Below are 26186 nucleotides of genomic sequence, written 5' to 3'. Positions count from 1 at the left end.
TTATTATTTTTTTGCAATTGCTTACTCTATGCCAGGCACTTGCTAAGTGCTGGAGTAGATACCATACAGTCAGATCAAATGCAGTCCCTAACCTCCATGGGGTTCATAGTGTAAACTGGAGGGAGAACAGGTACTTAATCCCCGTTTTCCTCTGCTCTGGCCCAAAGAAGGACTCTCCGTGATGCCACAGTTTCAATCTTCTTTTAAAGATAGACTAGCCACTCCATAGGCAGCACCAGGGTCACCGTTTGAAGAATAACTCGGAACATAGAGCTGGTCCCCTCGCTCCCGGTTGGCGGGGAGGGGGTGATCTGTTCATTGACCTGCCCAACCTGACACAGCACGCAAGTGGCCGAGCCGGTATTAGAACCCAGGTCCTCTGGCTCCCAGGTCCGTGTGTTTATCCTCTAGGCCACGCTGCTTTCTGCAGGCACGATCCCGAACAACCAACAGGAAAAACTGATCCATGAAGCCAGCCCCACCTAATCTCCCTCCACTAGTGAACTGATCATCCCAAAAAGAAAGGCCCAAAAAGGAAGATCACTACAGGGTGGGATGACACAAAGAAGGTTCTATCCCAGTAGGCCACCATATCACCGAAACCAGGAACGGAGGAAAGGGAGAAGTGAAATCAACCGTGAGGGAAAAGAGAGAGGTCCTGGGAATGAACCCATTTTTCTTTGCTCCATGGAAGATGAAATTCATCATGACAGCTTAACTCTACTCCACCCAAATCTCTTATCTGTGCATTCAATCCCCAGAGGAACCCTAGCTTCTACCCCAGTGAACATTTCATATTGGGAGAAATCATCAAATTCAGCCCGAAAGATGCCGAGCTGGCAGAGAAAGGGCATTCGGTGACGAGAAGATGTGGACGCGCCAAGGAAGACGCCCACTTCCTCAGGTAGATAAAGGGTAAGCCCAGCGGGAGCCTTCTTAGAACCATTAAATTTCCAATCGCTTCGGGGAGGGCGTTCTTGGCTAAAAATGACATCTCTCTCGGAAAACAGCTCTGGCGTCTGCCAGCGGGTTTCCTCCCGCGGCGGAGTGGGCAGTGGTTCCTTCCGAATGTCTACAGCCAATGGGGGAGGGGGCCACGGAGGCAGCTCTTTGGGATGTGGTGGGAGCTCAGGTGGAGGTTTCGCTCTGGCTTCTCTGTTCAATTCCAGTTCTAGCTGCGATGGCAACTTGGGTGGGGGTTTTGGAGGAGTGGGTGGTGCTTTTGGTGGAGGCCCGGGCAGGGGTTTTGGTGGGGGACCGAGTTACGGTTTTGGTGGAGGACTTGGGGGTGGTTTTAGAGGATTGGGAGGTGGTTCAGGAGGTGTCCCGGGAGGCAGCAGTGGGGGTCTTCTTTCTGGATCGGAGAAGGAAACCATGCAGAACCTGAATGACCGCTTGGCTTCCTACCTGGCCAAGGTTCACGCACTGGAGGAGGCCAACACAGAGCTGGAGGGGAAAATCCGAAACTGGTACGAAGCCCGAGGCCCTGGAGCTATTGCCTTGGGGACGGGCGGTGATTTCAGTAAATACGACCCGACGATCGAAGAACTTCGAAATAAGGTAGGAATACTGTGCGGTTTGGTATCACCGCCTTACCCGGCTGCCTCCATAATAATCTCTACCCGCAATCTGACGTGAATGAATTTTCGAAGCTTAAAGCCTCTCGCTAAATTGCTTTGAAAACATTTCATTCAGATTATTTCTGTGGCTTGTTCTAGCTATGGAGAGAAGCAGCGTGGCTTAGTGGAAAGAGCCCGGGCTTTGAAGTCAGAGGTCATGGGGCCGAATCCCGGCTCTGCCACTCGTCAGCTGTGTGACTGTGGGCGAGTCACTTCACTTCTCGGTGCCCCAGTAACCTCATCTGTAAAATGGGGATTAACTGTGTCCCTCACGTGGGACAACCTGATTACCCTGTATCTACCCCAGCGCTTAGAACAGTGCTCAGCACATCGTAAGCGCTTAACAAATACCAACATTATCATTATTATCACTTATTCTCAATAAAGCCAGTGGGGAAACTCCAGGGTGATGGAAAGCAACTTGTACGAAGCCACTCATGTAAATATCTTTACACTCTACTATTTTCCCTAACCATAATTTACTTTAGTAGTTGTCTCTGCTTGTAGACTGTAAACTCTTTGCGGGCAGGGATTCCGTCTACCTACTCTCTTGTATTGTACTTTCCTGAGTGGTTTGCTCTGCATACAGCAAGCCCTTGTTACATTGTTACATTAGAGAAGCAGCGTGGCTCAGTGGAAAGAGCACGGGCTGTGGAGTCAGAGGTCATGAGTTCAAATCCCGGCTCGGCCACTTGTCAGCTGTGTGACTGTGGGCAAGTCACTTAACTTCTCTGGGCCTCAGTTACCTCATCTGTAAAATGGGGATGAAGACTGTGAGCCCCCATGTGGGACAACCTGATTCCCCTGTGTCTACCCCAGCGCTTAGAACAGTGCTCGGCACATAGTAAGCGCTTAACAAATACCAACATTATTATTATTACATTGGTAGATAAGTGACTGAAATTGATTCTCATGAAATCAAACTGCATATACACTATTCTGCATCTGAAACAGAATTGTCGCTGTCTCGGTTTTCAAATTCCGTTTGCATGAGAATGCCTTAACTGTCTTCATTAATATCATTGTCCGTCTCCCCCTCTAGACTGTAAACTCATTATGGGAAGGGAATTATGATGATGATGATGATGGCGGTATTTGTTAAGCGCTGTTCTAAGCGCTGGGGTAGATACAGGGTAATCAGGTTGTCCCACGTGAGGCTCACAGTCTTCATCCCCATTTTACAGATGAGGGAACTGAGGCACAGAGAAGTGAAGTGGCTTGCCCACAGTCACACAGCTGACAGGTGGCAGAGTCGGGATTCGAACCCGTGACCTATGACTCCCAAACTGAGCCACGCTGCTCCTCTGTTATTTGTTGTACTGTATTTGTTGTACCGTATGTTGTACTGTACTCTCCCAAGCATTTAGTACAGTGCTCTGCCCATAGTAAATGTTCAATACATACCATTGATTGATTGATTGAGATGTTAATGCCGTTCGCATACAGTTTGCAAGCTAGCGCTTCACTCAGACAACCAGTCTTGCAACCTCAGATGCAGAATGACTCTCTGCACTGCTGCACTTTCTAGATCATTTCAGCTACGATCAAGAACGCCCAGATGGTCTTGCAGATCGACAATGCCCGGCTAGCAGCCGATGACTTCAGACTGAAGTGAGTAGCCCTGTCTCTTCAACCTAGGGGTTCTTGGGCACCTCCAACTCAACATATTCAAAACTGAATTATCTTCCTCATCAAACCACCCCTCCACCTAACGTTCTCATCACAGTTGACAGCAACACCAACCTCTCCATCGCTCAGGGCCATAACCTGGGCATAACCCTTAATCCCCCCTTCCCTTTAAACCCCTACATTTAGTCTCTTGCCAAATCCTGCCTTTTTTTCCTCCACGACATTTCCAGGCCCTGCCACTTCTTCTCCACCGCCCTGGTCCGGCTCCTTAATAATATCCCGAAGGAGCGTGGCTTAGCGGAAAGAACACTGGCTTGGGAGTCAGAGGTCGTGGGTTCTAATCATAGCTCCGCCACTTGTCAGCTGTGTGACTTTGGGCAAATCACTTAACTTCTCTGGGCCTCAGTTCCCTCATCTGTAAAATGGGAATTAAGACTGTGAGCCTCATGTGGGACAACCTGATTACCTTGTATCCGCCTCCCTCCCCCCCCCCCCCCAGCGCTTAGAACAGTGCCTTGGCACATAGTAAGTGCTTAACAAATACCATATTATTATAATTATCCCGGCTTGACTCCGCTTCAGCCTCCTCACTGACCTCCCTCCCTTCAGCCTCTTCCCTCTCCAGTCCATATATCGCTCTCCTGCCTGAATCATAATAATTATGTTGGTATTTGTTAAGCGCTTACTATGTGCAGAGCACCGTTCTAAGCGCTGGGGGAGATACAGGGTCATCAGGTTGCCCCACGTGAGGCTCACAGTTAATCCCCATTTTACAGACAAGGGAACTGAGGCCCAGAGAAGCCAAGTGACTTGCCCACAGTCACACAGCTAAGTGGCAGAGCCGAGAGTCGAACCCAGGACCTCTGACTGCCAAGCCCGGGCACTTTCCACTGAGCCACGCTGCTTCTCTGAATCATTTTACCGCAACACTGTTCTGAAGAGGTTTTCCTTCTACTCAGACCTTCAATGATTGTCCATTCCTTCCTGCATCAAGCAGAAAATCCTGACCACTGGCTCAACCATCTCTCTCCCAACGTATCCTCTCGTCTTCCTCTCCCTTCCTGCTTGAACCCTTGGCCCTCTCAAGCCAAGCGGTCACTGAGCTTCGTTCTTCTCTCTTCTGCCCCGAACTCTTGCTCATTCCTTCCCCACGGTCTGGAGCTCCCCCAGCCTCCATATCCAATAGGCCTCCGCTCTCCCCAACTTCAAAGCCCTTCTGAAATCACATCTTCTCAGATCAATCTCTACTATCCACAAAAGCCAACTGAGTCCTTCCCTACCATCTAAAAACTTGTGTCCATAATGTCCCACAGCAGTTTATGTGTTTCTTAGTCACATTATTACTTCATCCTATCTGTAATTTATTTAAGCTTCTGTCTCCTTAATTGTCATCTCTATAAAGATTATTAGTAATTAGTATTGTAATCTCTGTAAAGGCAAAGATCATGAAGACTAATTCCCCTGTGTGCTCCCAGGGCTTATTACGGTGTTCTGAATAGAAGAGATACTCAGTAAATGTTACTGATTCATTGAGCAGTGTCCGTCGGAGCCCTTAGCCAATCTCCATCCTGATCTTTCCCCCCCAGCCCCTCCCAGGGAAGAAAGCTTGGCAAGCATTTTGGGACTTGGAAGAGCATTGGAAATAAATGAGCTGGTATGAGAAAGAGTCTGTGGGATGATGTGGAAGGAAATTCAATCAAAACTGAGAGGGAGGATGACTCTGGGGATAAGGGAGAGGGTATTTAGACACTCAGTCCAGGGCCTTCATAGTAATAATACTGGTAGAAGCAGCGTGGCGCAGTGGAAAGAGCCCGGGCTTTGGAGCCAGAGGTCATGCGTTCGAAGCCCGGCTCTGCCACTTGTCAGCTGGGTGACTGTGGGCGAGTCACTTCGCTTCTCTGGGCCTCAGTTCCCTCATCTGTAAAATGGGGATGAAGACTGTGAGCCCCACGTGGGACAACCTGATTCCCCTGTGTCTACCCCAGCGCTTAGAACAGTGCTCCGCACCTAGTGAGCGCTTATCAAATACCAACATTATTATTTGTTAAGCGCTTACTACGTGCCAGTACTAAAAACCGGGGTGGATACAAGCAAGTCAGGTTGGACGCAGTCCCTGTCCCACATGGGACGCTGAGTGTCATTTTACAGAGGCAGTAACTGAGGCCCAGAGAAGTGACTTGCTCGAGGTCACACGGGAGACAAGTAGCTGATTTGGGATTAGAACCCATGACCTTCTGACTCCCAGCTCCGTGATCTATCCACTAAGCCATGCTGCTTCACCTTTCCAGAGGTTCAAGAGCTACTTATTCTAAATCACTGAGGAAGAACAGGAAGCACCTGAGATCTTTGCCCTGAAATTGCTTAAAGATCTCAGACTGAAAGCACAACTGACCTGTGAAACCCCAGATAATAATGGCTTAGAAAGTGAGGGTTTTCAAATGCATCTAGAGCCTAACCCGGGACTCTGATCTTTGTACTCTCGCAAGTGCTTAGTACAGCGCTCTGCAAACAGTAAGCGCTCAATAAGTACCACTGACTGACTGAAAGAATGAATGTCTAAACTTACGGGCTTCGATATCTCTCCTGGACCTGAAAATGAAATGGGAGTCTCTTCAGTGAATTAGCCTGCTCAGGGCGAAACACGGCATCGGTGACACTGGGACCAGGGAAACGGTGGCCAGTGGAGATGCTGACATGAAGAACAGCTGGTTGCCACCCATCACATGCGTGACCTAGTGGATTGAGCACGGGCCTGGGAATCAGGAAGACCTGGATTAATAACAGTAATAATAATTTTGGCATTTGTTAAGCGCTTACAGCGTGCCGACCACTGTTCTAAGCGCTGGGGTAAATACAAGGTAATCGGGTTGTCCCATGTGGGGATGACAGTCTTAATCCCCATTTTACAGATGAGGTAACTGAAGCACAGGGAAGTGAAGTGACTTGCCCAAGGTCACACAGCCGACAAGTGGCAGGGTCGCGGCTTAGAGGAAAGAACGTGGGCTTGGGAGTCAGAGGACGTGGGTTCCAATCCCGACTCCACCGCTTGTCTGCTGTGTGACCTTGGGCAAGTCACTTCACTTCTCTGTGACTCAGTTACCTCATCTGTGTAATGGGGATTAAGACCCTGAGCCCCATGGGCGACAGGGAATGTGTCCAACCTGATTACCTCATATCTACCCCAGGGTTTAGAATAGTGCTTACCACCTAGTCAGTGCTTAAAAAAATACCATCATTCATTCATTCACCTTCTCTTTCAGGTACGAGGGCGAGCTGGCCCTGCGTCAGAGCGTGGAGGCCGACATCAACGGGCTGCGCCGCGTGCGGGACGAGCTGACCCTGGCCCGGGCCGACCTGGAGATGCAGATTGAGGGCCTGAATGAAGAGCTGATCTACCTGAGGAAGAACCATGAGGAGGTGAGAGAATTTCTCTCTCTTTAGTTTGTCCCTGAGGTTCTTCAATCAATCATATTTATTGAGTGCTTTTCGCACGCAGAACACTGTACTAAGCTCTTGGAGGACTGCAAGTCCCGCGGTGCAAACTTACGCAAGCCAGCTCTTCTGGACAGGAGAGTAGACTGTGAGCCCACTGTGGGCAGCGGATCGTCCCTATTTGTCGCCGAATTGTACTTCCTAAGCGCTCAGTACAGGGCTGTGCACACAGTAAGCGCTCAATAAATACAAGTGAATGAATGAACCCATCATTTGAAACCCTACGGAGGCTTTCCTCTTGGTCTTTCACTTGCTTTTTTTTTTTTTTTATGGCATTTGTTCAGAGCTTACTATGTGCCCAGCTCTGAACTAAGTCCTGGGGTAGATACAGGTTAATCAGATTGGACCCAATCCATGTCCCACATGGGACTCCCAGTCTTAATCCCAATCTAAAACCAGATAAATAGGAGGGGGGAACAGGTTTCCCCATTTTACAAAGGAGGTAACAGATTCGGAGAATTGAAGCGACTCGCCCAAGGTCACAAAACAGACTTGGGGTGGAGTCAGGATTAGAACCCACGTCCTCGGACTCCCCGGCCTGCGTTCTTTCCATTAGGCCATGCTGCTCCTCACTTATCTACTCACAACAGAAGAAGCAGCGTGGCTTAGTGGAAAGAGCATGGGCTTGGGGGTCAGAGGTTGTGGGTTCCAATCCTGGCTTCCAATCCCGGCTCTGCCACTTGTCAGCTGGGTGAATTTGGGCAAGACGCTTACCTTCTATGTGTCTCAGTTACCTCATCTGTAAAATGGGGATTAAGACTTCGAGCCCCATGTGGGACAACCTGATCATCTTGTATGTCCCCCGGGACTTAGTGCTTGGCACATAGTAAACACTTAAATACCATTATATATATTTTCATTACCCTATTTTGTTAATGAGATGTACATCACCTTGATTTTATTTATTTGCTATTGTTTTAATGAGATGTTCATCCCCTTGATTCTATTTATTGCTATTGTTTTTGTCTGTCTCCCCCGATTAGGCTGCAAGCCCGCCAAAGGGCAGGACTGTCTCTGTTACCGATGTGTACATTCCAAGCGCTTAGTACAGTGCTCTGCACATAGTAAGCGCTCAATAAATACTATTGAATGAATGAATGAATGTTATTTTTATTAAAGAGCATGGACCTGGAAGTAAGAGGATTCAGTTTTTAATTCCAGCTCTGCCACTTTTCTGCCGTTTGACCTTGGATGAGTCACTTCACTTCTCTGTGACTCAGTTACCTCATCTGTAAAATCATTTAATTGCATTTATTGAGCTCTTACTGTGTGCAGGACACAGTAGTAAGCTCTTGGGAGAGTATAATATAACAATAAACAGACACATTCCCTGCTCACAATGAACACTGTGTGGGACACGGGGGCCAGGGACTATGTCCAATCTAATTATCTTGTATCTATCCCGGTACTTAGTACCGTGTCTGGCTCACAGGATGTTCTTAATAATAATAATGTTGGTATTTGTTAAGCGCTTACTATGTGCAGAGCACTGTTTAAGTGCTGGGGGAGATACAGGCAATCAGGTCGTCCCTCGTGGGGCTCGCAGTTAATCCCCATTTTACAGATGAGGGAACTGAGGCACAGAGAAGTGAAGTGACTCGCCCACAGTCACCCAGCTGACCAGTGGCAGAGCCGGGATTCGAACCCATGACCTCTGCCTCCCAAGCCCGGGCTCTTTCCACTGCGCCACGCCGCTTCTCTAATAATGATGTTGGTATTTGTTAAGCGCTTACTATGTGCAGAGCACTGTTCTAAGCGCCGGGGTAGATACAGGGGAATCAGGTTGTCCCACGTGAGGCTCACAGTTAATCCCCATTTTACAGATGAGGTAACTGAGGCCCAGAGAGGTTAAATGACTTGCCCACAGTCACACAGCTGACAAGTGGCAGAGCTGGGAGTCGAACCCATGACCTCTGGCTCCCAAGCCCATGCTCTTTCCACTGAGCCACGCTGCTTCTCACGAATACCATTAAAAAAAACCCAACAAAATACACCTGGTGCACGTATGTATAAATCAACTTACAAACCCTAATTCTAAAGCACTCACTCTTCTCTATATTCCTTTTTCCTCTTCATCCTACCTTAAATTGTTTTAGTGTCTTTCTCTCCCCTTAAAGCGCAAGCTACTTGAGGGCAGGGTTCAATGCCAACTGGTTCTACTGTGCTCTCCCAAAATTGCAATGCTCTGCACACAGTAGATACTCAGTAAATAGTATTAATTGACTGACTGATCGTGGTCACCAAGGCCACACTCAGAGGAGCAGAACAGGAACGGAAAAGGTGACCGCAGAGGAGTCCGAGGGACAGAAAATACCTTCCCGATCCCAAAGATTGGGAGAAGCAGCGTAGCTCAGTGGAAAGGGCCCGGGCTTTGGAGTCAGAGGTCATGAGTTCGAATCCCAGCTCTGCCACTCGTCAGCTGTGTGACTGTGGGCGAGTCACTTGACTTCTCTGTGCCTCAGTTCCCTCATCTGGAAAATGGGGATTAAGGCTGTGAGCCCCACGTGGGACAACCTGATTCCCCTGTGTCTACCCCAGCGCTTAGAACAGTGCTCTGCACATAGTAAGCGCTTAACAAATACCAACATTATTAAAGGAAGACTACCCGTATGATTCACTCTCTCCAGGAGCTCCAAAGCTTCCAAGCCGGAGGTCCTGGCCAGGTCAGCGTGGAGATGGATGCTGCTCCCGGGATTGACCTCACCAAGCTCCTGAATGACATGAGGGGCCGGTACGAAGCGATGGCTGAGAGGAACCGTAAGGAGGCTGAAGCCTGGTTCATCGAGAAGGTAAGCGGAGCCGTCCGCCGTACTGAATCAACTTCAATCCTCCCCAAATCCGAGTGGAGAGGCCACAGACGGCACACCACGGCGGGTGCTTTCTCTCCTTGGGTATTGCAGAGTGGAGACCTGAGGAAAGAGATCAGCACCCACAGCGAACAACTCCAGTCGAGCCGGAGTGAGGTCACGGATCTGCGGCGGACTTTACAGAACCTGGAGATCGACCTCCAGTCTCAGCTGGCCATTGTGAGAAGCTGGGGAGGCTTCTTCTCCCTGGAACTTTCATTCATTCGTTCAGTGGTATTTATTGAGTGCTTACTGTGTGCAAAACACTGCACTAAGCGCTTGGGAGAGTACGACACAACAACAAGACACACTCCCTGCCCACAGCGACCTCACATAGGAAAACCATTACTCTGGACTCCTGAAGGGAAATTCCTTTAAGCAGACTAGGGAGTCTCTCTACCCTACCGATCAAATGGCAATCCGTCCAGAAAGAAATACTTTGCAACCAGAGGTCTCCCTTCTAAGAGCCATGTGCTGATGGTCCTCTTGGACATCCAGCTTCACGGTAACAGATGGACCATCCTACACCCCTAACTCCCCCCTCCCCATCCCTGCCTCCCCAGTAACCCAACAAGGACCATCCGATACCCCTAACTTTCCATTCTCCATCCCAAATTCTCCATAGTGGCCCAGCATGGATCATCCAACACTCCTAACTCTCCATTCTCCATCCCTAATTCTCCATGGTGGCCCAGCATAGATCATCCAACACTCCTAACTCTCCTCTTTCCATCCCTAAATCTCCCCAGTACCCCAACAGGGGCCATCCAACACCCCCGTCCCTGACTCTCCGGAGTTTCCCGGGGCACACTATCCAACACCCGATTTCTCCCTTCCCTGAACTTGAGGATTTCTTCTCTCCCACTCTCCTTATGTAGAAGATGTTCAGTATCTGCTGTCAGTGATAATGATGATGATGATGACCCACTGCCTCTCTGAATCCGTAATGTAATCATCTACCAATTCGCAGAAAAAATCCCTCGAAGACACTCTGGCAGAAACGGAGGGAGGCTTTTGCTCCCAGCTGTCCCAGATGCAGTACCAGATTGGCAACGTGGAGGCCCAGCTGACGCAGGTCCGAGCAGACACGGAGCGCCAGAACTCAGAGTATCGGCAACTGCTCAACATCAAGGCCAGGCTGGAGATGGAGATAGAGACCTACTGCCGCCTGTTGGAGGGGGGACTGGCTGGGTAATTAAGATCCGGGATGCTTTCACGGGCATCTTCCTGAAATGGCAGGACACGGGGGGTGGGGGGCAGGAAAGCGAGTGAAACTGAAAAGTAGTTCTGTGCCTTAAATCTCCTCCGCACACCCCCCTCTGACTGGGGCCAGAGCTGCATTGGACCCTGGAAAAAATGCCTCCTGAACTCGATGTAGGGGGAGGGAGGGAAAACGGGGTCTCCTCAATGTACCGGAGAACGTCCACCTGCTAGCACAAGTCACTGACTGGTCATTCAGTCATTTATACCTTTGGGAGGCTGTCTTTACTGCCCAAGGGAGCCAACACTTTCCTTTTCTGGACATTACATTTTGCTCTGTCTTTAATAAATAATATGGATAATTATGGTATTTCTTTAGCTCTTACTAGGCGTCTAGCACTCTTCTAGGTGCCGGGGTAGAATCAAGATAGTCAGCTCAACCCTGTCCCTGTTCTAAATCAGGCCCGCAGTCTAAATACGTGGAAGAACAGGTATTCATTCATTCTCAATTTCCCAGTGAGGAAATTGAGGCAGAGAGAAGTGAAGTGACTTGCCCAAGGTCACACAGCAGACAAGAGGAAGAGTCAGGCCCGTAATCTTTCCACAAGGCCACCCTGCCCTCCTAAGTGGGGCATTCTCCCTCGGACTCCCTCATCCCAGAAAGCTCCAGATGACGAGAACCTCTCTGTTTCCTTCCCAGAGACAGTTCGGATGAAAACTCGCCCCCGGCAAGCCCAAGATCCCAGGCTCAGTCCCTTGATTCTTCCAAAGGTGAGTCAGATCCTCGAGTTGCCATGAAGCAGCGTGGCTCAGTGGAAAGAGCACCGGCTTGGGAGTCAGAGGTCATGGGTTCGTATCCCGGCTCTGCCACTTGCCAGCTGCGTGACCGTGGGCAAGTCACTTCACTTCTCTGTGTCTCAGTTACCTCATCCCTAAAATGGGCATTTAGACTGTGAGCCTCACGTGGGACAACCTGATGACCCTGTATCTACCCCAGCGCTTAGAATAGCGCTCCGCACATAGTAAGCGCTTAACAAATACCAACATCGTTGTTATCGTTTCCATCTGACCTCTGTGGGCAAGGAGATAGATTTGGGTCCGGAAGGTGAACAGTAGAAAAACAAGGCACTGTTTTCAAAACGAGGCACCCTTATCCTCACCGCTGGACAGTCCAGTTTTTCGTCCTGCACTGTGAGCTTGTGCTCGTCTGTGACTGGGACTCCGTCAAGGGTCTTCCTGACTAAAGAATGTCCGACTTTCCCTTTTTCTACTTACATCTTAATGTTTAAACACACAATTTCATCCCGGGCTAGAGGCCAGATAGGTAAGCAGGCATGGCGCTGCGTTCAGCCACGTGTTTGTCGGGGAGGCTGTTTTTCCCTTTCATGTGGACAGCGATGTGAGTTTGGGTAATAAATTTCAGGCCTGAATTCACCAGATTCAGTCAGCCTACTTGGAAGGCTTGAGTTATAGTAATAGCATGTATTAATAGCCAACTGAGTATAATAATACATCACTTGGGAAAAGTGAAAGTAACCCAAAACACTGTTCCCTGCCCACTCTAATGACACCAGCCATTAAGCCCTTTAACCCTAACCCTACAAAGAGTACCTTCTTTAAAACCCTTTCTTATTTTTGCTATTTCATCTTTAGACTCCACCAAAACCAGAAAAATCAAAACAATTGTGGAAGAGGTGGTGGATGGTAAAGTAGTGTCATCCCAGATGCGAGAAGTTGAGGAACAAATGTAAGGATCCTGCCGGAACAAGGCTCACCTTCTTCGACCCTGGAGGAGCGGTTCCCAAGATATGTTATTTTCTCATTCATTCTGCGATTATGAAGCAGGGGTGATAAATTGACTAGAATTCTACCTTGTTAGTTCCTGATCTCTCAGAGGTTTCGGTTTGCTTTTCAGGGGCCATTTAGGAAAAACCACAACTACTGTCTTTGATTTCCCTTTGATCTGTGAATCAATAAATGCTCTGCTGACAGACTCTGTGACCATGTGGGCGTCAATGACGGGCAGATGCTGCTTTTGGACTGAAGGTGGTCCTTTGGTCTGGCCGAATGGGAAAAGCACAGGCCTGGGAGTCAGAAGACCTGGTTTCTAATCCCGGCTCTGCCACTTTCCTGCCCTGTGTCCTTGGGCAAGTCACTTCATTTCTCCTTACTTCAGTTTCCCCATCTGTAAAATGGAGATTCAGTACCTGTTTTCCCTCCTACTTATACTATGAACCCCATCTGGGATAGAGACCGTGTCCAACTTGTTCTTACCCCGGGCTTAGAACAGTGCTTGACACATAGTAAACGCTTTACAAGTGAGGCTTAACAGACAAGTGGCAGAGGCCGGATTATTCATTCAGTCAGTCAGTCGTACTTATCGAGCGCTTACTATGTGCAGAGCGCTGTACAAAGCGCTTGGGAGAGTATAAAATAACAGTGAATAGACACATTCCCTGCCCACAACAAGATTACAGTCTGGAGGGGGAGACAGACACTAATATAAATAAAAAATGCTTATTTTCATTCTTCATTTTTTTAAAAAAATGGCATTTGTTATATGTGTTTACTATGTTCCAGGCACTGTACTAAGCACTGGGGTAGAAATAAGATAATCAGGTTGGATATTATCCATGTCCCACATAGCTCTCCCAGTCTTAATCGCCACTTTACAGATGAGGTATCTGAGGCACAGAGAAGCTAAGGGAGTTGCTCAAGGTCACACAGCAGACAAGTGGCAGAGCCGGGATGGGAACCCAGGTCCTCTGACTCCCAGGACTGTGCTCTATCCACTAAGCCATCCTGCCTTTCTCCTAAAATAACAATCTAATTGCATCCTGCATATCAAATATATTTTCAGTGACTTTCTGGATCCTTTTCCTGGAGTTCCTTTCGGAGAAGGAGTTCTGTCTAGTCATTGCCATAAGCTTAGCTCCAAGTAAAATAGATTGTGACATGTTGAGGCCAGAGTTCAGAAAGCCCTACTTTCTAGCTGAATAACTTCAGAAGCCACATTGAAAATTCTCTCCTTGTTTCTCTCTTCCTAATTCCTCTGTTCCTCCCATGACAAAATGAGATGTGTTGGTCAAGAAGCTTTTTCTGCCAAGATTCCATTTACCGGTGACCAAGCAATAGTATTTATCGAGGGCTTACTGTGTGCAGAACACTGTACTAAGCACTTGGGAAAATACAAACAGAGTTGGTAGACGCAATCCCCATCCCCAAGGAGCTGACAGTTCTCTCCCTGTTTCTCTCTCCCTAATTCTTCTGTTCCTCCCATGGCAAAATGAGATGTGTTGGTCAAGAAGCTTTTTCTGCCAAGATTCCATTTATCGGTGACCAAGCAATAGTATTTATCGAGGGCTTACTGTGTGCAGAACACTGTACTAAGCACTTGGGAAAATACAAACAGAATTGGTAGACGCAATCCCCATCCCCAAGGAGCTGACAGTCTACAGGGAGCTTAATGTCCTCAGAAAAATGCGAAAACATGAATCAAGGACTTTTCAAGTTCCACTGGCTTTGACAAAGTCGGCTGGATCCTTATCTCTCTTCATTCTGAACTGTCATTCGGTTTTGTGACTGGAGTTTCTTTCTCATCGTGAAATGCTGTAGATTCCTCACGTCAGACAAACTTAAGCGCCTACCATGTGCCAGGCCCTGAACTCAGCGCTGGGGTAGATACAAGATAATTGGGTTGGACACAGTCCCTGTCCCACATAGAGCTCACAACCTTAATCCCCATTTTACAGATGAGGTAACTGAGACATAGATGAGTGAAGTTACTTGCCCAAGGTCACCCAGCAGGCAAGTGGCAGAGCCGGGGCTAGGACGCAGGTCTTTCTGACTCCCAGCCTGTGCTGTATCCTTTAATAGTAATAATAATGTTGGTATTTGTGAAGCGCTTACTATGTGCAGAGCACTGTTCTAAGCGCTGGGGGGGGATACAGGGGAATCAGGTCGTCCCACGTGAGGCTCACAGTCTTCAACCCCCTTTTACAGGTGAGGGAACTGAGGCCCAGAGAAGTGAAGTGACTCGCCCACAGTCACACAGCTGACAAGCGGCAGAGCCGGGATTCGAACCCATGAGCTCTGACTCCCAAGCCCGGGCTCTTTCCACCGAGCCACGCTGCTTCTCAATGTGCTTCAGGCCACACTGCCTCCCGGGATACAAATTCAAGTGCAAGGATGAGGGAGAAGAGAGAGGGAGAAGGCAAAACGGGGGCTTAGTGAAAGGGATTAAAGCAGGAAGACAAGGCTGTAGAAAACCCAGCAGATGTAGCAGGGAGAGAGGGATGTATTTTAACTGGGTGGATTCCACAGGGAATCCCCCAGTCCAAGCTTTCAACCCTCTGCTCTTTAATAATGTTGGTATTTGTTGGTATCTGTTAAGCGCTTACTATGTGCCGAGCACCGTTCTAAGCGCTGGGGTAGACACAGGGGAATCAGGTTGTCCCACGTGGGGCTCACAGTCTTAATCCCCATTTTACAGATGAGGGAACTGAGGCACAGAGAAGTTAAGTGACTTGCCCACCGTCACACAGCTGACAAGTGGCAGAGCTGGGATTTGTTGAACTGCTGAACTGTTGAACTGCTCTTTCTAAGTGATTTCTACGAATTTTCCTATAGAGGCTCACACAGCTCAGCCCTTAGGTAAGCCCCTCCCTGGGGTGGAGAAGAACGAGGAGCAGAATGGCCTTTTGGAATGAGCAAGGAGTCGGGGAGCTGGGTTCTAATCCAGCCCCCCGACCTGCCTGCCGTGTGACCTCGGACAAGTCACTTGACTTCTCTTTGCCCGTGACCTCATCTGTAAAATGGGGATTAAGACTCTGAGCCCCATGTAGGACAGGGACTGTTTCCAACCTGGTTAACTTGTATCTACCCCAGCTTTTAGAATACTACTTGACACATAGTAAACGATGAACCAATACCATGTCATCATCAGCCATGGGTCTGCGATAAGAGAGAAGAGATTGACTTCAGGCTTTGCAATTAGGCACCAGGGTTCTTGGCTGTCGTATTTCAATTTTTATTTTAACGTCTGTCTCCCCCTCTAGACTATACGTTCCATATGGGCCAGGAACACGTGTATCACATCTGTTGAACTGTACTCTCCCAAGTGCTTAGTACAGTGTCCTGTACATAGTAGGTGCTCAAATACGATTATTTGATCCTACTCCCCCGTGAAACTAAAAGGGCAAGCGATGCGTCTTCTTTTAACTGTTTAATCTCCCTCATGGCCCAGGAGAGCACTCTGCACCGGGAGGTTCTTATTTTCACGGTATTTATTAAGCACTTACCTTGTGTCGAGCACTGGTTTAAGCGTTGGGGTAGATACACGTTAATCGGGTTGGACACCATCCTTTTCCCACTTGGGGCTTGTCGTCTAAGAGGGAGGTATTGAGAAGCAGCGTGGCTCAGTGGAAAGAGCACGGGCTTTGGAGTCAGAGGTCACGGGTTCGAATCCCGGCTCGGCCACTTGTCAGCTGTGTGACCTTGGGCAAGTCGCTTCACTTCTCGGTGCCTCAGTCACCTCATCTGGAAAATGGGGATTAAGACCGGGAGCCCCACGTGGGACAACCCGACTCCCCCGTGTCCACCCCAGCGCTTAGAACAGTGCTCGGCACATCGTAAGCGCCTAACAAATACCAACGTGATCATTATTACTCATTTAACTGTAGAGGAAACTGAGGCTCAATCAATCCATCAAATCAGTGGTATTTACTGAGTGCTTACTATATGCAGAGCACTGTTCTAAGCGCTTAGGAGAGTACAACGCAACAGAGTTGGCAGACCTGCTCCCTGCCATAAGGAGCTTTCAATTTAGAGACAGAGAAGTGAAGGGACTTGCCCCACACAGCCAGGAAGTCTCGGAGCTGATACGAGAATGCAGCTCCTCTCACTCCCAGCTTCAAACTCTCTCAACTAGGCCACGCTGCCTCTTACCAACAACGTTGAAAAACTGAAGAAATTTTAGAACTTCTGAAAACGGTATCGTAGCGTCGCCCTTGCGTAAACCTTGCTCTTCAGATCCAGTATTCCTAACCGCTAAAATCTGCCTTCTCCTCTCCACCCGAACTACTACTACGTTAATACAGTCGCTCATCCTATTCCGCCTAGATTACTGCACCGGTCTCCTTGCTGACCTCCCCACCTTCTGTCTCTCCCCACTCCAGCCCATACTTCACTCTCCTGCCCAGACCATCTTTCTGCACAAACGTTCAGGACACGTCAGCCCCTTCCTCAAAAATCTCCAGTGGTTGCCTAGCCGCCTCCGTATCAAACCAGAACTCCTCACCACTGGCTTTAAAGCAGTCCACCACCTTGTCCCCTCCTACCTCACCTCGCTTCTCACTTTCTACAGCACAGCAGGCATATTTCACTCCGCCAGGGCCGAGCCTCGATCTCTCCTACCTCGCCTCCGACCGCTGGCCCACGTCCTGCCTCTGGCCTTGAACGCCCTCCTTCCTCAAACCCGTCAGACAGTTACTCTCCCCGTCTTCCGAGCCTCACCGAAGCACATCTCCTGCAAGAGGCCTTCCCAGACTAAACGCCACTTTTCCTCATCTCCCACTCCCTCCTGCGTCTCCCTAACTTGCTCCCTTAGCAGCGTGGCTCAGTGGAAAGAGCCCGGGCTTGGGAGTCGGAGGTCACGGGTTCGACTCCCCGCTCTGCCGCTTGTCAGCTGACTGTGGGCAAGTCACGTCACTTCTCTGGGCCTCAGTGACCTCATCTGGAAAATGGGGATTAACCGTGAGCCTCACGGGGGACAACCTGATTACCCTGCATCTCCCCCAGCGCTTAGAACGGTGCTCTGCACATAGTAAGCGCTGAACAAACACCAGCGCTATTATTTGCTCTTCCCCGCACCCTCCGCCAGGCCACAGTACATGTGTATGTATCTATAATTTTATTTATTTGGATTGATGTCTGCCTCCCCACCTGCAGACTGTGAGTTCGCTGTGGGCCGGGACTGTCGCTGTTTATGGTTGTATTGCTCTTTCCCAAACGCTTAGTTCAGTGCTCTGCACACAGTAAGCGCTTATTAAATATGACAGTGAATGAAGGACCAATTTATTATTGACTTCTCGGGCCTATGAAAGAGCAAGGGCGACACTTATGGACTAAAATGGATAACTGCAGACCGGCCGGGGTTCCACCCTACACGCCTTTTATAATAATGTTGGTATTTGTTAAGTGCTTACTATGTGCCGAGCGCTGTTCTAAACGCTGAAAAAATACCATCATTATTATCATTATTATACAAGGTAATCAGGTTGCCCCACGTGGGGCTCACAGTCTTAATCTCCATTTTAATAATAATAATAATGTCGGTATTTGTTAAGCGCTTGCTATGTGCCGAGCACTGTTCTAAGCGCTGGGGTAGTCACAGGGGAATCAGGTTGTCCCACGTGGGGCTCACAGTCTTCATCCCCATTTTACAGATGAGGGAACTGAGGCCCAGAGAAGCGAAGTGATTTGCCCGAAGCCACACAGCTGACAAGTGGCGGGGCAGGGATTAGAACCCAAGACCTTTGACTCCCAAGCCCACTAAGCCACCGTAGCTCTAATCTGATTCATTCTACTCGTGGCACTAGATCCCAACTTGGATGAGTGTAATGTTACGGCCTGGGAACGATGGCATTTAGACACTGCATCGGTTCTTTTTCAGGGTGTGAGAAAAGAGAGGAGGTAATCTGAACAGGAAATGGCCACGCTGCTCTCCTCTCTACAGCTGTTTGAACTTCGTAGACCTAGAGGATGGAACTAATAACTGTGGTATTAGTTAAGTGTTTATTATGTGCCAGGCACTGTACTAAGCGCTGAGATAGATGCAACCTAATTGGGTTGGGTACAGTCCCCGTCCCACATAGGGCTCACAATCTTAATCCCCATTGTACCGATGAGGGAACTGAGGCCCAGAGAAGTGAAGTGATTTGCCCAAGGTTGCACAGCAGACAAGTGGCAGAGTGGGGATTAGAACCCAGCTCCTTCTGACCCTCAGGCCCGGGCTCTATCTATTAGACAACGTTGCTACACCGGAGCAAACTGGTTTAGATGGACCTAAAATACCACGGGTGTTTTGGAGTCTGCAGCACCGGGCCTCGGTTTCGGAGTGGGCCCCTCCAATATAAATTCCCAATTGTATGACGATCATAACGTCAAAAACGTATGATCTATAATACAGAGTAAAACATACCTGTTGTACCTGCATATATTATTGTAACAGCACCTGATTAGTTTCCTGATTACAATTATCACATAATGAAATTCAATCATGAGAGATGTCATCACTTCTGTGGAATCTGTGCACTTTTTCTAGGGAACAAAGTTAAGCTATTAACTATATCCTACTGTCTACATCCTCCCCCTGCCTTGCAACTCTTTCTACCTTCACGTACAACAGACCAGCACTCTCCCACCTTCAAAACCTTATTAAAAATCACATCTTTTCCCGGAGGTCTTTCCGGACTAAGCCCTCATTTCCCCTACTCCCTCTCCCTTTTGCCTCACCTGTGCACTTGGATCTGTGTCCTTGAAGCACTTGATGTTCACCCGTCGGCATTTATACACCTATCCGTAATTTATTTTAACGTTTTATTGCTGAATTGCGCTCTTTGGCTGAACTGTACTTTCCAAACGCTTAGTACAGTGCTCTGCACACAGTAGGTGCTCAATAAATACGATTCAGTGAATGTCTCCTGCTCTAGTCTGTAAGCTCCTCGTGAGCGGGAAATGTATCTACCAACTCTGTGGTACTCTCCCAAACACTTTGCACAGTCTTCCACACACAGTAAGGGCTCAATAAATATGATTGATAGAGAAGCAGCGTGGCTCAGTGGAAAGAACCCGGGCTTCGGAGTCAAAGGTCATGGGTTCGGATCCCCACTCTCCCCCTTGCCAGCTGTGTGACTGTGGGCAAGTCACTTCACTTCTCTGGGCCTCAGTTCCCTCCTCTGTAAAATGGGGATTAAGACTGTGAGCCTCACGTGGGACAACCTCATTCCCCTCTATCTACCCCAGTGCTTAGAACAGTGCTCTGCACGTAGTAAATGCTTAACAAATGCCAACATTATTATTATTATTATTATTATTGTTATTGATTGATTAAACTGTGGCGCTCAGCCATATTATGCTTTTGGTTTCTAGCTCTTTGGTTGAGGAGATGTGGCCACCTCTGGTATATACTGTGTATTTCTACTTTAAACAGACCCAGTGGTGACTGGTGACTGGTTAGACTCAACTTAGAGGTTGGAAACACCCCCCAGACCCATTTTGCCATTCCTAATTTGAAACTATTCATGAGGAGGCCAGCAGCATCTAAAATGAAAATGTTGGAATTTGGGCCGACAGACACTTGTGATGATTCCCTCTCAGGCCCATTTAAAGCGTCCCATGTTTTACAAATCATCCTCTTCTCCCTGTTTCTTACAGCGATCATAACAAAACCCCTGTTCGTATACACTGTCCCCAGATGAGAAGCAAAACTGGTCAGTGGTTAAAATCTGATTTTAAAAGAAAAATCCTCCTAGTGGGTTATACTATTTTCAGCTGGGGAGAGGAGAGGGGATGGTGATTTACAGTATTAGGCTTGAGGAGCAGTGTAGCCTAGTGGAAAGCACCCAGACCTGGGGATCAGATGACCTGGGTTTGAATCCCTACTCCTCTACTTGTCTGTGGTGGGCAAGTTGCTTAACTTTACTGTGTTTCAGTTTCTGCATTTGTAAAATGGAGATTGAATACTTGTTTTCCCTCCTCCTTAGACTGTGAGGCAGGATGAACTTGTATCAAGCCCAGAGCTTAGTACAGTGCTTGGCACACAGTGCTTAACAAATACCGCCATAATGACCCTAAAAGGCTTCTGAGGAAAATCACAGCAATTTGGAAACAAAAATAACTCCTTTTCTATAGAATTGTTTCCCACTTCCTAAAGCGCTTCTTTTGCATAAGGTCATGAAATGCTTCCTGGACTAAGGCAACTGAATGTTTAATTTGATAGAAGACTCTTTCTTAAAGACTTCACTGACTCCAGTAGACGTCAAATCTCTTTCAAAGGCCACTCCCCGTCTTCCCAACGATCAACCTGTCACCCAGCAGAGGGAGCAGAAGTTGTAAAGTAGGCAAATCTCAGCTATAGATGCCTCGTCTCTTCCTGATCCTTGATCTCTTGAGGACTCCACCCTCATGGCTTCTCTCTGATGGGTGGATGGGAAGGGCGGTGGAACAGGGTGCTTGTCATGTTCAGAATTCCTTTCCCCCAGATGGAATGTGTTGGGAGGCACGGGCCTCTCCCAGAGACACCTCATAAACGACATTCCTGTGAACTGGAAAAAATCCAATGTGCAATTTTAGAAAATTAGGCTTAGCCTTATGACTAGTATAACTTCCTGTGGGTGTGGATTTATCCATATGATTTATCGGGGCTGCACCACCAATGTTCCTGAATATTCGTCAAACATTGATAACTTATCAGTCGATCCACTATACTTTGTGGGAAGGGCCTGCAGATAGATGGATTGAGCATTTTGGTCTTTGTCCCAGGATGAACGATGAATCGTTGAGTTCTTAGCTATATCCCTTTAACTAATGTTCCGCTGTTTTGCCGAAGTTGCTATCTAAAATATAATTCTGCCCCGTTCTGCCTGAAATTGCTTCCGGGGATCCCACTGAGCCATGAAGGAATGCCCACAAATACTTCCCACTCTCTACTTCAATTCTACGATGGGGCGAGTTGAGGCTGGAATGAGCTAAGGCAGCATTCTTGGGATAGTAAGCTCCTGGTGGGCAGGGAACGTGTCTACCGAATCTGTTTTACTGCACTCTCCCAGGCGCTTAGCACGGGGCTCTTTACAGAGTGAGCACTCAAAAAAGACCACCGATTGATTGATGGCCTAGAATCTCTGGCATCACGGAACACAGGTCCACGTGTACAGTGGATCACCAGGCCAAGATCAAGCTAAGGGGAAAGGGGAGAGGTCAAGAGAAGAGGCAGGTCATTAAAAATTCATAATGAACTCAATTCTCCCACGGAACCAAGTTATTTCCTGGTAAAAATTGGGGTATTAAGATGAATGCGTGGGTGGTGGCGAACAGAGATGCCTTTAGTAATGGTCCAATCAAATAGAGCTCTTTCAGCATCGATCAATAAATCAGTGGTATTTATTAAGCTTTTACTTTGTGCAGAGCACTGTACTAAGCACTTGGGAGAACACAGTGCAGTTGGAATTCAAGAAGCATTCTAGAATACAAGAAGTGTTCCTAGTGAATAGAGCACGGGCCTGAGAGTCAGAAGGATTTGGGTTCTAATATCGGCTCCACCACTTGTCTGCTGTGTGACCTTGGGCAAGATACTTCACTTCTCTCTGCCTCGGTTGCTTCCTCTGTAAACTTGGGATTAAGACAGTGAGTCTCATGTGGGGCATGGACTGTGGCCCAACAGATAGTCTTTAATTACCCCAATGTCTGGTACTTAGTTAACACTTAACAAATACTATATAAAAAGTTGGTTGACATAATCCCTGCCCTCAAAGAACTAACAGTGATCATTATCAGTGGCATTTGCTGAGTTTCTACTGAGTATCAGGCACGAAACTAAGCTCTTGGAGGAGTAGAATAACAGCAAGATACATGCTCCTTGCTCTCGAGCTTATAGTCTAATGGGGGAGACAGACAAACTTTTTTACCGATAATAAAAACTGGAGGAAGAAAAACCATAAATAAAAAGCAGCGCAAACATATCAGGACAAAGAGGTCAAAAAATATTCAAATGTACTGATAAATATATGCATATATATGTAAATATATATTTATTTTATATATATATGCGTATATATGTTCCAAGAACACAGTCCAAGTACGTAAGTGCTTAGGGTGCGAACCGGTTTGACGCAGCCTGGGCATTTTTGAATTAACCAAGTACGGCTTCCTGAAGTAGGTGAGATTTTAGGAGGACCTTAAAGATGAGGAGAGCTGTGGTTTGGTAGATTGACAGGGAAGGGATCCAGACCAGGGGATTAGCATGAGCTAGAAGAATCAAGGGTGAGGAGCAGTAGGACAATGAGTTTTGGACAAGAAAAGAGGTGATTTGGGAAGTAACTAGCAGAATAGGAGAGCTATTCTATGGACAAGAGATAAAGAGTCTGAGGAGATGGGTAACCTTTAGAGGCTTTTGAGGAGAAGGGAGATGAGTGACAAGCAATGCTGCAGAAAGGTGATTCACATAGCAACGTGGAGTATCGGTAAGGGAGAAAAGGCTGGAGGAAATAAGGTCAGCAAGGAGATTGTTGAAATAGTCTAATAATAATAATGTTGGTATTTGTTAAGCGCTTACTATGTGCCGAGCCCTGTTCTAAGCGCTGGGGTAGACACAGGGGAATCAGGTCGCCCCACGTGGGGCTCACAGTCTTAATCCCCTTTTTACAGATGAGGTAACTGAGGCACCGAGAAGTGAAGTGACTTGCCCAAAGTCACACAGCTGACAAGTGGCCGAACTGGGATTCGAACCTGTGACCTCTGACTCCAGAGCCCATGCTCTTTCCACTGAGCCACGCTGCTTCTCACAAAATAACCGGAGCTTGGGCCACAATGAAACTCTTTGAGAGGAAAGGAAGGGGTGGATCCTGGAGCTATTACTCTGTTTCATTCAAATGATTAGGCCTCTTCCAAATAATTCCTAAAAGATATTCCCCAGAGATGGGCACACACAAAATTTTCCCCAGAAATTAAACAACAACAACAAAGTTTAAAAAAATGCTTTGTTGTTGTTTTTATTTCTTGAAAAATACTGAAATGGAAATGATTGAATTCAACTTTTGCATTAAGCGGTACGAAGTGGGATGGATACACAATAGGCCTGCATTTTGCTAATATTCAGCTCCCCCGATCAATGAAAAATTTCCAGATCCACGGCCCCTACCATAGTTTTGATGGGATTTCCAACCTTCCTAGCCCCTTCCCCTCTGAGAGGGCTGAAACTGAATCTTCGAACGCTTGAGAAAGGAAATAGTTGCTTTAATAAGCCTTCTTGGAAACAGTCGATCTAGGGGGAATTTGCCAAAGAGGAGGATTTCTGTCCATAAAGTCCGATTGGCTTTGTGGTACCTGTGGGATCAGAAACATTCTCACGAAAGCAATAATGGAAGTGGGTAGAGAAGCAGCGTGGCTCAGTGGAAAGAGCACGGGCTTTGGAGCCAGAGGTCATGGGTTCGAATCCCAGCTCGGCCACTTGTCAGCTGTGTGACTGTGGGCAAGTCACTTAACTTCTCTGTGCCTCAGTTACCTCAATTGTAAAATGGGGATTAAGACTGTGAGCCCCACGTGGGACAACCTGATTACCCTGTGTCTACCCCAGCGCTTAGAACAGTGTTCTGCACATAGTAAGCGCTTAACAAATACCAACATTATTATTATTATTATTAATAAATGATAGCAGTAGTAGAAGAAATACTGCTGGTTATATTAGTAGCAGAAACTAAGCACCTGTTGTGCAAAATATTATAATAAATTCTTGGAAAAATGCACAGATAGGAATTTGACGTATTCATGACCCCCACTGAGTCAACAATCTACGAGTAAAGTAGGGAAAGGAAGCTGACAACAAATACATAGAGAAAGATGAAACGATAGGAACATAAAACAACACAAAAGACATCATAAGAGAAAAAGAGAATAAGAACAGCTGGGCACCATGACTAGAGGAACTGAATCTCTGGTTCCTTCGTAGCTCGAAGACCGACAATCGCAACAACCAGTGACGTAGGCCTAGCAAAGGCCTCCCAAAATTTTGAAGTTTCAAATTAAACATGTCCAAATTTGAACTTCCACCCAAACCCTGTCTTCCCCCATCCCCCCCATCACTCTAGAAATTACCACTATCCTCCTAATCTCACAGGCCTGTAACCTTGGCGTTGTCTTCAACTCATCTCTCTCATTCCACCCGCATATTCAACGTATCACCGAGTTCTGTCACTTCTACCTTCAGAATATCGCTGATATCTGCCCTTTCCTCTCCATCCAAACTGTTACACGCTGATCCGAGCGCAATCCCTCCTTGACTACTGCTTTTGCCTTGCTGACATCCTGACCTCCTGTATCTCCCCACTCCAGTCCATACCTCACTCCGCTGCATGGATCATTTTTCATCAAAAATGTTCAGTCCACGTCTCCCCACTCCTCAAGAACCCTCAGTGGCTGCCCATCCACCTCTGCATCAAACCGAAACTCCTTACCACCAGCTTTAAAGCACTGAATCAGCTTGCCCCATTCTACTTCACCCCACTAATCTCCTTCCACAGCCCAGCCTGCACATCCCATTCCTCTAGCGCCAGCTTACTCACTGTCCCCGGATCTCATCTGTCTCCCAACTGCTTTCCCAACTCCCCCCTGGCCTGGAACTCCCTCCCTGTCAATATATGCCAGACCATCACTCTCTCCACCTTCAAGGCATTATTAAGGTCACATCTCTTCCAAGAAGGCTTCCTTGATTAAGCCTTTTCTTCCCCAGTTCGCTCTCCTTTCTGCGTCATCTACCCACTTCTGTCTGACCTTTAGGTATTTGATATTCGCCCCACCCAAACCCCACAAAACCTATGTACATATCTTTAAAAAATACATGATATACATTATCTATTTCTATTAATGTCTGCCTCCCCCTCTAGACTGACAGCTCATTATGGGCAGGGAACAGGTCCACTTACTCTCCCTACCCTCAAAGCCTTATTGAAGGCACATCTCCTCCAAGAGGCCTTCCCTGACTAAGCCCTCCTTTCCTCTTCTCCCACTCCCTTGACTCCCTTTATTCATTCCCCCTCCCAACACCACAGCACTCATGTACGTATCTGTAAATTATTTATATTGTCCGACTCCCCGCTCTAGACTAAAAGCTCATTGTGAGCTGGGAATGTGTCTTATATTGTTATATTGTACTCTTCCAAGTGCTTAGTAAGTACGCAATAAATACGACTGACTGACTGACTGTTAGACTGTACTCTTCCAAGTGCTTACTGTAGTCATTCGCAGGTAGTAAGCGCTCAGTAATAAATGCCACTGATTTAAAGTTGGAAAGCTCTCACATAACCTTTGAGCTCTTCCAGGGACAGGGTCCATGTCAAATTCCCACCTGTATAACTTTCCCAGTGCTTAGTAGAGTGGTCTGCACGAAGTAAGCACTTGTTAAATGCTATTACTAATATCACACTGCTGAAGATTCCTCCCCTTTCTTGGGCCTAAAGCGGGGACTGCTGGGAAGCCCCAGTGAGATGGCCACCGAGCATCAGGATGCAGGCTCTGGGCCAGTGGTTAAGGAGCATCCGGAGACTTTGCTACCGTTGATGGTTTCTCCTCTTCCCCCGGATGAAGAAGGGACCATCTGGAATTTTTTTTTTATGGTATTTGCTAAGCA

General features: G+C 47.6%; 1 protein-coding gene across 1 annotated transcript; it reads left to right on the top strand.

The window, feature by feature from the left end:
• The first annotated feature begins 767 nt into the window (after positions 1–767).
• Positions 768–12780, top strand: LOC100081910 (keratin, type I cytoskeletal 12-like). The gene is made up of 9 exons (XM_029075526.2): positions 768–904; positions 1417–1560; positions 3148–3230; positions 6509–6665; positions 9368–9529; positions 9641–9766; positions 10557–10777; positions 11487–11557; positions 12440–12780. Exons 1-9 carry the CDS (start codon positions 869–871, stop codon positions 12535–12537), a joined length of 1098 nt encoding a protein of 365 aa, XP_028931359.1. The 5' UTR covers positions 768–868; the 3' UTR covers positions 12538–12780.
• Positions 12781–26186: the final 13406 nt, after the last annotated feature.

The sequence above is a fragment of the Ornithorhynchus anatinus genome, chromosome 11 (genome assembly GCF_004115215.2).
Source record: "Ornithorhynchus anatinus isolate Pmale09 chromosome 11, mOrnAna1.pri.v4, whole genome shotgun sequence".
NCBI classification, from domain to species: Eukaryota; Metazoa; Chordata; class Mammalia; order Monotremata; family Ornithorhynchidae; genus Ornithorhynchus; species Ornithorhynchus anatinus.
Note: the sequence above shows the minus strand (reverse complement) of the source record. Positions and strands in the feature narration are given on the sequence as shown.

Bases quoted from the DNA above. Each gene is read 5' to 3' on its own strand.
- LOC100081910 (XM_029075526.2), top strand. From the start codon at position 869: ATGTGGACGCGCCAAGGAAGACGCCCACTTCCTCAG. The intron at 6,666-9,367 runs GTGAGAGAATTT...CACTCTCTCCAG, and splicing joins TGAGGAAGAACCATGAGGAG to GAGCTCCAAAGCTTCCAAGC. The intron at 9,530-9,640 runs GTAAGCGGAGCC...TGGGTATTGCAG, and splicing joins AAGCCTGGTTCATCGAGAAG to AGTGGAGACCTGAGGAAAGA.